Here is a 14,804-nt window from a genome sequence, read left to right on the forward strand (position 1 = left end):
GTTTGTAAATCTGCTGCAGCCGCGCTCACGTGGATATCAGATGGTTATTTAAAATCTTTGTTATCTATGTTTGAGTGAACACTTTAACTAAGGCTCTAACTGGACTACTGACAAATTATTGTGCAGCACTTCAGGTTTCTCCTAGATGTAGTCACTGGCCACTTTCAAAACTTTTGTTTTTACAAAGAGCTGAGTGCTGGAATGACGTTTGGTTAGAATGGCGATTAAGATATCCTCTGCATGTTTAATTTTTAGGCATTTGACTATGAACAGAAGAAGCTACTAGCAACCAAAGGTATGTGGATAAACAGTGACTTCTGAAAAGTTTGTTAGTACATGGCTGAAAGAATTTTCTGAAGCTTCAGTTTTGTAATTTGATTTTTAATCAAATTTAAAGCTGATAGTGAAACATTTGCATATTAGTTTTCATGTTCCAAAAATTTCTTAATACCAACATAGTATAAAATATAGTATAAACAACTCACAGATGGGAGATGCTCTGTGTGAGTATATCCATATGCAAACGATCCACATTGTTTTCAGAGACCTCACAGCTGTAATACTTGATTTTATTTGGATGCAAATTAAACTTTAAGATATTTGTCATACTGGCAAAGTTGCTCCTTAGTTCAGGGATAAATTACGTTACAAAATTGATAAGGGACTTAACCATATCTTTGACCCTGTTAAAAATAAACCAAATACCCCCACACCATAAGAAAACCAGAAACCCTCCTTTTTGAAACAGATACGATTCTTTTGGCTTCATTGCAGCCCTATGGGGTTATCTGTCTTCTGACAGAGTTAATTGCCTTAAGGGAGGGTAGGATTCAAGCTGTGTAGCAAGTGGAGGTGTTTAGAGTTTACCGTTTGATGGGTTGAAGTCTATTACCATACATGACTTCAGGGTTATCATCTCAGTACCTTTACTAAGGTTGAGATTTACTAATTTGTCTCTGTATTTTTTCAGCTATGTTAAAGAAGCCAGTTGTAACGGAAGTGAGAACTCCAACAAATACGTGGAGTGGTTTGGGGTTCTCTAAATCTATGCCTGCAGAAACTATCAAGGAACTAAGAAGAGCGAATCATGTATCGTACAAGCCATCTATGACAACTACGTATGAGGTATAAAAAAGCTATACCGTAATGGAAATCTTATTTCTAGTGAATGATACAGTTGTTCCTCTTGAGTAATGTCTATAACTTTTGTAAAAAGAAGTTTTGCAGATAAGATTTTTAGCTTTCCTTTTAGGGTTCTAAATATTTTTTATTGTGAAAAATGTTTCTTATGTAAATATTAAAACATATGGAACACATTCAGCCCAACACACAAAACTATACCTGCTTTATGAATCTTACTCTAGCTTTATAGAAGTCCGCTCCTGAAAATATATTTGTTTAAAGAAACTTAAAATAACTTATGGGACCAAATGTCTCAATAGTTATAGGCAAGTGGTAGAAATTTTGTAACCTAATTGAAACAATGTGTATGTAACAGATAAACTATATAATGTGAATCACTGCATAGTGGAGCAGAATGTTAGAACAAGAAATGGCTGCAGCTCATCTTATCTTCTGTTGACAAAGCTGTAGAACTGGAAGATCTTGCTCTATTTGCGCTATTCACTGTGCCCAGAAATTTCCCAGGGAGAAGGCAGCCATAGGGTCCAGCAAGTCTCTTCAGAGTCTCACCATGGGAATCTTGCAGGGAATTTATGTTCCTTTCTTTTCAGAGGCATTCTGAAGTTGCTTTTTAGTGTGTTGCCTTGCTGTAATCTTTTCCAGCTTCCATAGAGACACCTTTTTCCTTATTTCTGTCCTACTTACATAAAATGTAAATGTTATGTGTCTTCAGGACTGGGACATCATACAGCTTTTCTCTAGGATATACCTATCTTTTAATGCAAAAGAAATATTCAACCATGGTAAAAATGTGCCTTGGTGTTCCCCACTTGACGTGAACTTTTTGTGTCATTCAACTACATGTAATAGGTTTGGATAGACGTAATGAGCTTGCAGTAGTAACTAGGGGGAGAGGAAAAGCTACAAACCAAAGTTGGTTGTTTTTTTTTTTTACATACTTTTCTATACTGATTGAGCTGAGGTGGGGTTTTCTCCCAAACCCTGATGCACTCCTAAAAGTCTCTAAGCAGGCATGTCATTCTAACCAAAAACACTGTATCTTAGTCACTTGGAGTCTGCCCATGTGCAAACCATAGGCTTAGCTCTTTCCAGTGAAATGATAGCGTGTTAGGACTCCTGTTTCCATTGTTTGGTATGATTTATTGTGGAAACATCTGGGGAAGCTAAAAAACTTGGATTCCTTGTATCCTCCTTCTGTTTAGCAGTCTTCAACATCATTGGTTATTAGAGGCAGTACCGCCACACTTCCTCCATACGTATGCACCTTTGAGAGTCATGTGCTGAAGTCTGAACAGACATAGTAGTGGTATTATAGTCTAATGTCTAGGAAGTTAATTTGTAAAATAAGCTCACCAAACATACTTCATCTTCACTGTGGTATTTTACTGTGCATTGAGTTTTCCAGAAACATTGGATGACATCTTTTTTACTTCACAACTATTAGCTGTCACTATGATCTAACATAATGTAGAGGCCCTGTCTTTTCTTGCTTTTCTGTAAGACTTGAAGTCAATTTCTGCCTTTCTTCATTTCTTGAGTCATACTAACCAGAGCTCACACCCTCCTGATTTTGCCCATGAAAAGGAGCTTTTGCCTTTTTTCTTCAGTGGTGTCAATTTTCCTGAATAGTAGAAAAGATTGCTGCCTCCTAAGTTACGCTTTTCAATTGGAATTTGATGTGTATAGAATTAAATTGTTCTTTTGGTTCCACAATTTTTAGTTCATGTAAGTGTGTGGTATCAATAATGTCCATCTCTTTTTGAGTACATCCCCACCCAATTCCATAGTTAACTGCTGCTTTCAGGGAATACTGTTCCCTTATTTTGGAACGTTCTCACCTACAGTGGTGAGAGTTGATAATTAGTACTTTACAGGAATATGAAAATCTATTTAAAAAAAAATCTGCAAATTCACAAACCATTGCAGAATTGTTGTTGTTGTATTATATACCATGTTGTTGTCAAGTATTGTGTACTTGATCCACTTATCTTCAGATAGATGTTCTGTTATGTTCTCTTCCGTGTGAAGGGATATAGTTGATAGACTGCTTTGTCTAGAATTTGTGTGGGAATTTGATACCGTGGAACGTTTTGGAAACAAACTTGGAAATACTGAGCAGTTTATTTTGAAGCATGGTCTTTAAATAACTTCTGCTTAAAATCTGTAAACTGCATATGTTTTAAGCACACCTGCTGTTTTTGTGTCTGGTTTGCAATTATTTGACTATTGATCAACTGCCAAAAGAATGTTTGCAAGCCTTAAAAGCTGTTTTTTTAAACTGAGCTGCTTCAAAGAAAACATCTGAGTCACAATGAAACTTCTGTTTTCTGCCCAAATTTTCTCTTTTTGATTTGCAGGGTTCCTCAATGTCTCTCTCACGGTCCAACAGTCGGGAGCACCTGGGAAGTGGCAGTGAATCTGATAACTGGAGAGACCGTAATGGGCTTGGACCCACAGCTCATAATGAATTTGTCTCCTCAATTGGCAGCCCCAAACGGAAACAAAATAAATCAGGTTAATAATTTCTTAAGATCTGAAATTTAAAAAAAAAAAAATCATGTTGATATCAATGAATATTTATTTTAATATAAATGTTTCTTGACATCACTAGGGATTTAAATTACCGGCACCTGTAAAGTAAATGTATTTTACAAATTGAAAAGTGAAAGCATATGCAAGATTGTGTAACATGATATACAACATGATATAAAGGAAAACTTTTAAGGAAATTTTTTAAATTAAAGACATTCTTGCTGAAAGCTCTTTGCTGTCTTGGAAGGGGTTTTTCAAGGTGTACTGAAAACAGACCTATATAAAAGATTATTTCTAGACTACTATTGTTCTGCTCTGTTATCGATGCAACAACAGCCACCAGGTCTTTATTGGGCTCTGTGCTGGCTGGTGGAGAAGTCATAATCTGTGCTGATCCTGAATTTTAAAGCATGATTCTCTTTATGGTGATAAAATAAGGCTGTCCATATGTTTGGCATGACCTAGCACATGATTTTAAACACTGGTTTCTGTGGATACAGGCTGTAAATCTTGTAATTACTTATTAAACACTGTTTAAAACTCACAAATTAAAATTTTACTTCAGTTGAACTCTTTGAAACTTAATTTCTTTTTTTTTTAATAACTTAATATATGCCTTTTTGAAAGAGTGAAAAATGGAGGTAGAGAATACTGGTCCATACTAACTAACTGCATTATGGGGAAATAACTGCTCTGGCTGTTTTTACTTTTTTTTTTTACTTTTTTGTTGCATTTTTCTTATAAAGTTGAATAAAACCTAAATCCCAGATTAACTGCAAAGTAAACAGATGTAAAAGTTGGGCATTCTAAGAAAGGATAGCTTCAATTAGAGAAAATATTCATGGTTGGTATACTTGGAATTATTTATTATTTTAAAAAGCACATTAGTTCAGCTGTGAATGGCTGCGTACCATATTCTAAGTACTCACAGAACAAGAGAGATGAAAAGTTTATCTTTTAAATCAAGCCATTGATGTTTCCAAGTTAATTGGACAAAAATGGCAGATCTAAGTTAATCAAAATAAATGAGGATTAAAAATCTATTTACATATGCATTAGAAGAAAATTAGAAATGCGAATACATTGGTGGTGGGGGAAACTGTTCTATAGCAGCTGTAGCTTTCTCGAGAATGAAATGTGTGGAGGAGGGACAAAAGAAATAGTTATGAGTTGGCTGAACAAATGTATTTACCTTAATGTATAGGTGCCAGAGTACTAAAATTTAAGTGTTCATTGACACAATTGCATAGTAGTGTTGAATTTCTTCTTTGTTTTTAAGATAATGCTTCCTGACTGCACCAGTAAGAAATATTTCTTAATATTCAGTTTTCAATATGTGACCTTGCATCTGCCCTGAGTGTAGGATCATGAATTTCTGTTTGGGTATTTTTAATGTTATCTTACTCTGATAGTGAAGAAATTCAGGCATCACCTTTTAAAGTCTAAAAATCAACTTAGTTATTGCTTCATTTGTCAAACTCAATGTTCACATTTTCAACGTTGAATGGTTTACTGTATTTTAAAACTCTTTTCCAAAATGGAGCTGAGGTTGATAGAAATTCTCCAAACTCTGTAAATCCAATCCCAAATGCTTCTAATTAGTCTGTGCCCAGAAAACAAGAAATGTAGCATAGCCAGTTGTGAAAAATGGTGGTTTTCACATCCTATTGGAATTTTATAGTGGAGGCCATAGCATAAGTCTCGGGGGCAATCTTAATTTTACTCACCTGGGAAAGTATCCTTTACCTCCTGCAGGCCTCTTATGCATTCACTGCTGTTCTTTCCTGTGTCAGTAACGAGGGAGCACTCACGATGGCCCCATTTACACAAATGCCTGATGCACTCCCTGGGAGCTATCCTTTTCTTACACAGTATGAGAAAAAATAGTTACGAACTATGTGATTACACAATACCAGCATGCACACACAGAGGAAAGGAATTGCACTGCTAAATCAGTTTTTTGGGTTTTTTTAAGAACCTCACCCTGGAAACTCTTTTTAAAGATACACCTTTTAGGAATGTGATTTTTAAAATTGTGTGGGGAGTGAATTTCCAGTTTTAGTCTGTTATAAAACTATTGCACTTATTTTTTTGTCTGTATTGTATGAAAATAATAGCCAAATCACGTGGCTACTAGGCAGTTCCTTTACCAGGAATTGCTCCAGCATGGTTTACTCCCCATCCGGACCAAAAAGGGCTGGTTGCATTTGTGTGCAATGGTGTTTTCCAAAATATTCACTGGAGAAAAGAGGAGAGGGCTTAGAAGGAGGAAAAGCAACGGGGTCTTACAGCCTTTTCCCCTGTATGAGTTCCTGACTTGTATCCATGTGACAGTTCACATAATGTGATTTTATTCTTTCTATAGAAAACAAACACTGGAACTTAATTAACAAAAAATTTGCTTTATGCTGTTCATTCTCTCAGACCACTGAGAGGCTTTTTTTGCTGAATAATAAAGATGTATATATTTTGTTAATTTAATGCTCTAATTGAATACAATGTTGATATGACAGAAAATTGTGCACTTCTGTGATGTGACTAAAAAGTGCACTTCTTCCCTTTCAGCTGAACACTATCTCAGTAGCAGTAATTACATGGACTGCATTTCCTCGCTGACAGGAAGCAATGGCTGTAACCTGAACAGTTTGTTCAAGGGATCTGATCTGCCCGAGCTGTTCAGCAAACTTGGTTTGGGCAAATACACAGATGTATTCCAACAGCAAGAGGTTAGTATTCCTTTGAAAGACACCTTTGTGTTTGTAGCATGTTTTCCAGCAGTAGTTGCTCTCTCTCTTGACCACTAAAAAGTCTCACTTTATGGAAGGATTTTCGTGAGCTATTCTTTCAAAGCTGTATCATGTGTCTTTCAATAGCCAACCTGTACATGAGTACTGTTTTGTCCTGCACCTTTGATTTATACTTAACAAAGAATTAAACTAGGGTTTTAGGTTTGGGGTTGTTTGTTTTTTTTTTTTCATTCAAGGAAATTTAAACCTTGGCTCCTACTTGTAAACTAGGATGCTAACTAGAATTTAATAGCTTTCGGTCAACTTCATGTATAGGTTATGGAAATCCAGTCTGCATTCAGTAGTAATGTCTTGTCTCGGCTGATGCTGGGGTCACATATATTCATCCCTTGCCTCTTCCCCTGTGTGCCAGTTGACTTCCTTTGATCCACTCCCAACAGGGAGATATGGTCAGTCATCTCTGTGAGCTTTCTGCCTCCACACCAACTAATCTCAGTTTAGTCCAAATGGTAGTATTTTATATCTGTAGAATACTATCTAGGTAGAGTCAACTTGATTATCTGCAGATAGTTTATTCTGGTGAGAGATTTAACTGTGTCACAAAAGTACAGTGAGCCCAGCTGCAAGACTTATTGGCTTAGACATAGAGCCCCTGAGCTTGTCCTGAAAGCACTGTAGTTGTATGTGGGAAGGTGTATGTGTCACACCGCTGGAACTGGGGGTACTAGGGAGCAAAACAGATGTCCGTGTGGATTGTGTCAGTACCTTATGTAGTACAGGGGAAGGACCACAGCTGGATTTGGCATCTTCCTGTGTTCTGGACCCATGTGTCTGTTTCACAGCTTTATCAGCAGTGAGGTCTGCACCAGTTGCTGGTCTTGGATTTGCACCTGCATGTTTTCTCTTAATAGACCACACAAAGTGGGTTTTTGCAGATTGCCATGTCATTAAGAGAACCGTGCATGTGTTCATGAAGAACAAACTCCAAGATGACCTTCCACTCATGTTGCACAAGTTGCTCTGCTGTGCCAATATTTAGCTTCAGATTTGCTTCTACGAGAGGAAAACTGTGCACACCAGGGGCACGTTGAAGTGTGTACTACACTAGTCCAAGGGTAGATATGAGGCAAATTTGTACCTTCTCCTGTGCACTAAGTCACTTATGTATATGTGCTCACAGAATCGTCCTGAGTCCACTGAAGTGTATTGCTGCTGTCTCAGCTCGGGGGCAGCTGGATCTGGTGCGTTTCCTGCCAGCATTTCTTGTCTCTCTCTAATCATGCTGCTTAAGTGCTATAGGGGAATTTTATTCCTGTGTAGTACTGCACAAAAGTGCTTAGGAACTGGCTGCACCTGAGCTAATGAACTTTTTGGATTGCAAAGCACTGGCAGGTGTGGGATAGACACCAGCAGGGGTTTGCCTGCAACCAGTCTGAAAGTGGCAAGGTCAATCCTCAATATGAGCGAATAAATCCAGCTGTGCCTCAATTAAACCTAAGGAACTGTACACAGAATTCTCTCCTCTGTACTCCCCTGCATGTTCCGTAATACCCATATTATCCAGTCATTAATCCTTTCCTATTATCTTAGTCACTCTCCTAAAAAGGAGAGATGGCTGTATTGGTTTCTAACACTAAAGATGGCTTTTCCTTGACAGGTGGGTTTTTGTTTTGGTTTTTCTTACCTCGAGTTGCTGATTAGGTGTGAGATGAGCCAAGTAGTTTGGCCAGAGTGAAAGCTAAACAATTTTCCACCACATTTCTGTGAATTTTATTGGGAGGAAAAACACCCGCAAACATACATGGTTGCACACACTTTGGAATGCTATGAAATACTCAGTGCTTTAATTCAAATGCGTCACCCGTAGTTGGGCAATCATCCTCTGCTAACCTACTATAGTCTGAAGCACCTACGATATCTACAGACATATATACCTGGCTATTCCCAAGTACATTGCAGCAATTGTGGTAAATACTCAAAATCTCGAGAGTCACAAATAAATAAGATTAATTATCTTCTGTGCTTGTCTAAAACTGCTCGCTTTTTAGTTTCTCTTTTTCTGTCAGAAATGCAGAGTAGCAAATTGAGCAACTGTGTGAAGAATCCATTGGAAAGCAATGATTGCTGTTTACATGCAAAGAATAGGTTGGCAGAGTAACTGTAAAATGCAGTAGGAAAAAAAATTGTGAAGCTATTCTGAACCACATTTATGGCTTCATACTTTTGGGGAGAGACTTGTTTTGCATGATTTGCCTATTTCTTTTTACTCTAGATTGATCTGCAGACATTCCTTACTCTTACTGATCAAGATTTGAAAGAGTTAGGAATTACCACTTTTGGTGCCAGAAGAAAAATGCTGCTTGCAATCTCAGGTAAATAACACAGATTTGTTGATTTTAAGTATTGTTTGTATTCTTCTCACTTGAGTTGTGTGTTTAGAGTTGACAAAGGATCTTGGAAAGACTGAAAAGTAAGAATGTAGTCCACAGAGGTCATATTGGCTTGCCCCTCATCAGCAGGCACTTAAAACCAGGCTTCATAGAGCTTTCACATTACCAAATAAGATTTCAGTTGCATAGTCCTGTGTCCCCTTGTAAAGTTGGAGCTTGGTAGAAAGTTTGTTTTACAGCAGATTGTGAACTTTGTTTTATGCCCCAAAACTGTAGGTCCTAGAAGCTCTGGGATTACAGGCTCTGCAGAGTCTGAACGGCACTACATACCGGTCGGAACTGGCATTTTCAGGCTTTTGGTTCCTTGTCCCCCACTTTATTGATTAGCAGAGCAATCATTCTACTGGGAAAAACTGCCTGGGTTTTGGGGGGCTTTGCTTTTCGTTTGTTTGGTTTTTTGTTTGTTTTTTTCCCCAAGGCCAGTTGTTTCTGCAAAACGTATAGGTTTGAAAAGAAACACCTAAGTCTTATTTGGAATTTTTCCAACCCACTTTAGTTGAAAGGTTGTCTTGTACCCTACATGCAGAAAGATGAAGGCCAAATATAATTTCTTACAATGTGTTGTAGTACATAATGCCTAACTAGATTTTTTTCGAATTGTAACAACTGGCATGAGATTTCATATTACATTGTCTAGGCAATGAATCTGTATCAGAGGAAGGGTTTTCTTCAGATGCTTCACTGTAACACTAGATCATTTTTCTCCCAATTGCATCTCTTCTGATGCCATTAGTGAATGTTTTCTATGAATTTAAAATGGTGGCATAAAAAGGTAAAAATGCAATGTACTTAGTTCAATAGCAGTCATGAAAATCTATGTAATCTTTCACTGATTTGTATCTATCACGGAGTTTGTTTACAAGAATAGAAAAGTGGGGAAAGGAAAAACATTTTGGATGAGCATTTGCTAATACAAGCTTAGGGTGCATGTTTGAATCAGAGGTGAGCATCTGTTTTTTCTGAAAATCCTTACTAAGATATTGCTTCAGTGTTGTGTTTAAAGAATTGTGCCTTGAGAAATTATCAAGTTGCCAGTAAGCTTTTCTGTCATCTCAGTTTACATTGCATGGTTGTGCTGCAGCCGTACATTCTGTGTGCATGTACCTTCAGGAAGATTGCAGCCTTTGGGTATTATAACAGAACCTTTTTAAAGTGTTTCAGCTATGTCAATTTGATCTAAATCAATATTGCAAAATATTATCTACTCCACACTGTATCAGTGCCAATTAAGAATTGCACCAAATAGGTGCCTGCGTCCCAAGCAGCCTCTATGAGTCTTAACCTGGCACCTTACTATCCTGTTGAACTGTTAAATTGAACGAGTACCTCGCAGACATTTTCAGTTCATACTGTTCTGTCTAAAATATTTTCTTTGCTTAAATAGAAATTTTGCTTTTGCTTTAAATCAAAATATTGAAATTTAATTTCTGATGAGAAATTTTTTTGTGTGACCTTTATAGAGCTGAATAAAAACCGAAGAAAGCTCTTTGACCCATCAAACATACGTGCCTCATTCCTGGAAGGTGGAGCTAGTGGAAGACTGCCGCGTCAGTATCATTCGGACATTGCTAGTGTCAGCGGTCGCTGGTAGCAGTAAGTCGTGGCTCAGAAAGTCAGCTGTAAAGATGGACATGGCAATCCTGTGGACAGCCTTCACTGCACACCACCCTCTGCACTTTGGGAGTTTGGGTGTCAAGGACCAAAGCATTTTGTCTGCACAATACTGTGCCAAAAAAAAAGAAAACACATTTTGTCTGTTGTCTTTCAGAACACCAAATGTGGGTTACGTTTTACTCGTGTAGATTGGACAGAATTTGCAATAATAATAATATAGGGTTCTTTGTTTAGTATTTTATTACCTATAACTATAATGTATGCACTGAATTTTTACTTTGTTGAATGAAGGAAGAATGAAGAGCTGGGATGCCAGAGAGCATAGATTTTGGGTTTTTATCCAGATGGATTTTTCTGGTACTGCTTAAAATAATTATTGAGGTCTTTCTGCACTTTACATGTTCTGATTTCTTGTCCTGTGGAAATATATTTCTCTTTCATTTCCATATCAATTTTTATATTGGCACTAATCAAATTTTTTTCAGGTGTTCCTGCATTAAGTCACATCTCACTATAATGGTACTAGAAACTCGTTCTTAGGCAGATTTTTCCCCCTCTGTCTCCCTGGTAGTTATCTGAAGAGACTGTTCCAAATCAAGCCACTTGGTAGTGGACCAGTCCTATTACGCTCTTATGAAGCAGTCTAATGCTGCTTGCAATAATACTCACTCACTGTAACAGATGCAATGAAAGACCAAAATGGACCTTGCAATATTAACCCTTTGCAGTCATCATATTTAACTGCTGCCTGTTATGCTAAAACTGTTTTTAATGGTTGTCTCAAAGCAAAGGGCTATTTTTAGTACCCTGCCACTAAAGGACACTTATTTATATCAGACTTTTATTTTTAGATTCTATACACCTACAATACGTAACAGATTAAACTGATCTACTGCAGATTTATGGTAGAGAATGAAAGGCTTTCATCAAACTAGAGCTCTGGGCTGTCAGTTTGATTAAACAGACAACTAATCTAATTTGACAAGACAGCACTGTTGCCATTTAATAAGTGACGCATATTACTTACATGACTATGCATGCAGCAATTAAGAGACCTACGTAAAATAGGTGTAATAGCATCTGTTTTGTTCAATCTAGATTTGTAATCGTCAGCTGCAAAAGTGTTTAAAACTCTGGAGATGAACTATTTCTGAAACAAGTTATGTTCAACAGAAAGAGTCCATATTATAAGTGGCTAGAGCTAACTATTGCATTCTTATACTGTGAAAGTCCGAATGATTTGGCAATATTATTCCTCTGTCTTTACCATTGTCTCGTTATGGGTTTATGAAGGGTTCTGATATAATGAAGGAATTCATAAAGTGCCTCTTTCTGCAATGCAATATGAAGTTTCCAAGCATTAATTTGTTGAAAAGCATTCCCATAAGAAATATTGTGAATTACCTCTACTGTAAAATATTATTTATGTTCAGTGTACAAGCCTTTTGAGATGGACATAAACCACTGTCAAGTGCTCTTAACAGAAGGCATTAGAATAACATTTACAGTAGTTGGTTTTTATGCAAAAATGGGTGAGAAATAGTTTTGACACTTTCCATGGATAATTCTTTTAAGGTGAGAATACAAAATGATGTATAGAGAAATTTGCACACAGAAAGGGAATTTAAAGAAACTATTACTTGAGGGCATAGATGATCAAGCAATAATATAAAGTCTTGCTGCGGTTAGCAAAAAATAACTGCTCAGTACTCATTTCAGCCATATCTACTTAATGGTGTATAGCTGGGTGACTTCTCCTGTAGACCAAGGAGCAGTTAGCTTCCTCTGGTTTTAAAATTGTACTAGAGATCTGAATGGATAAAACTGCATCTTGTACACGTGCAGTTGTTCACATCAAAGTTACTGTGCTCAAATGCCAGAAGTCAATATCCACATATCTATGAGATACTTGTGTGTATGTGTGTTACATGGGCAAGAGCAACTTCATGGAAACCTCGTGGAAGCCACAACTTCTAATTCTAAAACTATTTACACTTGTCCTTACTTCTAAGCATGTAGGTAGTTCCATTCACATGGACTACGTGCTCACAGATAAGCTGTCATTTAACTGATTGCATCTGTAAGACCAGTGTTTGCAAATCAAAGTGTATTCAGTCATGTTAATTTTATAAAATATTTTTAATGAAATAAATATTCAGCAGCACTTTGTACAGAATTTTCTGCAACCCCTTCTTGCTTGTTTTGCCTAAACTTTAGAAGCATCAAAAAACCTTTATACTCTTAGATTGTTAATCTTTCTTAAGTACATACTATGTATCTAGACAGTACTATACTCAGAAACTGATTTTATTACAGTATTAAGTTGATGTGGTCTTTTGCTGAGCAGTGCTTATATCATCTACACCAAAGTGAAGAATTTCCCATTAACAACGTTATTTTTCAAGAGGGCTTCACACAAAAAAAAGAACACACTGGAAGAAAAAAATTTCTCACTTATTTTGATTCCACAAAGGGAATATGACAGTACAGTGTACCGTATTGTTAGTGTTATATTATGCACAAATATTTGACTTGCTACATAAAAATGTTAGTTTTAAATCTGTGCCTTAATAGTGACCAGTTATCTGTAAATATAGAGCAGATACAGATTGTATTTTTGTGGGTTGTGTCCTTTTAGTGATTTTTTTTTTAAATAAAAGATGAAATTAAAACATTAAAAATGGGAATTTTCAAAACTAATCAATGTTGCATAAAATAAATTTATATAACTCCCTTGTATTCTGATTGGTTAATTAAGTATTTTTTATATAGACCCAGTTCCAGGGATGCTTACTTGTTAATAAAATATAAAAAGCAGTATTTGACATACTTGCAACATGTTTCTTTCACATGCTAACGCTCCATGTGTTTTACTATTCTTTTTATGTCACATACAGTGTGTTTGTCTGGCTTTTAAATGAGAATGCTTTTTTGACATACCTCTCCTTAAAAAGGAATAGGAAAGGAGTTAAATTATCTCAGGTTCAATTCATAGCAGGTCTTAATGGTTTGGTTTACATGAGTTTTATTCTTTCTTTGGTCTTCCTGTTTTAATGACTATATATGTTTTGGTGTGGTTAGCAGGACCGTTGTATGTACTCTTTCATGGTGGTCATTATACTATCGCTTCCAGTGTAGAAGTGGAAAAAACCGATAGGGATTCTTTATTTGGGATGCTGGCCACACAACCGGTCAGAATCTAGTGAGAGGCATAGCTTTCACACTGAGGTAATATGTACATAATGTTACATCAGTCTTGTCTGTTTGCTTGACATGTAGTGATACAAGTTTAATATTACTTACCTCACTCAGTGCATTCAGGCATTGCAATATTGCAGTCTAATGTGTTTTCCTTGTTAACTATTTTATACACGCAGGTCTCCACTTAAATAACAGTATTCCTGGCTCACCGACCTTTTAAAAATCTGTGAGTATCTGAATAGCTACTGGGAATTGCAGATGTGGGAACAAGTCTGGGAAGGGGACAGATGAACAAGCTCTTCTGTTGAGGACAACTGAAGGGTATGTTGCTGAGTACCAACTCACAAGGCATTGGCATAAACTACATGGAAATTGCACAGGCAGATGGACTTGCAAATTGCACAGCGTTTCTGATGCCTGAGCAATAGTGAACTACAGAGGTCTGAAGCAAGATAGTTTCCTCTGTGGACCATTTATTTGGGAATATTGCTTCTAATGGACCACCATGTGGCTTCAGTCAGCAGAGTGTTAAAGATGGCGTGGGAAAGAGGAGGAATGGTGATGGAGCATCAGAGCTAGATGGCCGCTCTCCTTGCAGTGCAAGCAGTGTTCCCAGCAGCTGGCATGGCACGGCATGAACAGGATTGCTCCCTGAACAGAGGTTTCACTGTCCAGATGCTCATCGCCTCTCTCTGCTACCAGTCAGAAGAGCAAAACTGGTGATTTCTAGTTGGAAGAGGAAGATGTCTACTAAGAAATGTTGCCAATACACAAGAGAAAAGAGATGGATTCTCCAAGCTGTGTAAAGGTTAACAGTGAGACATCTGTCCTTACTGTTTGACCCCACTCCGATCAAGTGCTTGGTGGAGGAGACTTATTTTTCCAAAGCCCTGGAAAACATGGTTACAAAAGGTGTATGAGTACCGTTGCAGGCTGGTCAGGAAAGGTGTGGTAGGCAAGGATATTCAGAAACTTGTGCTTGTACTGTGAAGTAAGCCAAGAAGTATTTGATTCCAGATAAGTCTGGACACTGCTGGAGCTACCTTTTATACTTGAAGAACCGGCTTACTTTGTGTCGTAGACATCTGAGCAAAAGAAAGGCTTGGCTTTTATTTGG

The 14,804-nt window shown here is 37.2% G+C and overlaps 1 protein-coding gene across 1 annotated transcript in view; it reads left to right on the forward strand.

Annotated features, from left to right (window-relative positions):
• The window catches only part of BICC1 (BicC family RNA binding protein 1), a 73,940-nt gene extending 63,461 nt beyond the window's left edge, over window positions 1-10,479 (forward strand). The window contains exons 15-20 of the mRNA XM_009290498.1: window positions 256-295; window positions 971-1,125; window positions 3,501-3,657; window positions 6,241-6,401; window positions 8,695-8,794; window positions 10,333-10,479. Coding sequence (XP_009288773.1) covers window positions 256-295; window positions 971-1,125; window positions 3,501-3,657; window positions 6,241-6,401; window positions 8,695-8,794; window positions 10,333-10,463 — 744 coding nt within the window. The 3' untranslated portion in view covers window positions 10,464-10,479. The remainder of the gene's footprint in view (window positions 1-255; window positions 296-970; window positions 1,126-3,500; window positions 3,658-6,240; window positions 6,402-8,694; window positions 8,795-10,332) is intronic.
• Window positions 10,480-14,804: the final 4,325 nt, after the last annotated feature.

This window comes from Aptenodytes forsteri, unplaced genomic scaffold, assembly GCF_000699145.1.
Source record: "Aptenodytes forsteri isolate BGI_AS27 unplaced genomic scaffold, ASM69914v1 Scaffold349, whole genome shotgun sequence".
Classification (NCBI taxonomy): Eukaryota; Metazoa; Chordata; class Aves; order Sphenisciformes; family Spheniscidae; genus Aptenodytes; species Aptenodytes forsteri.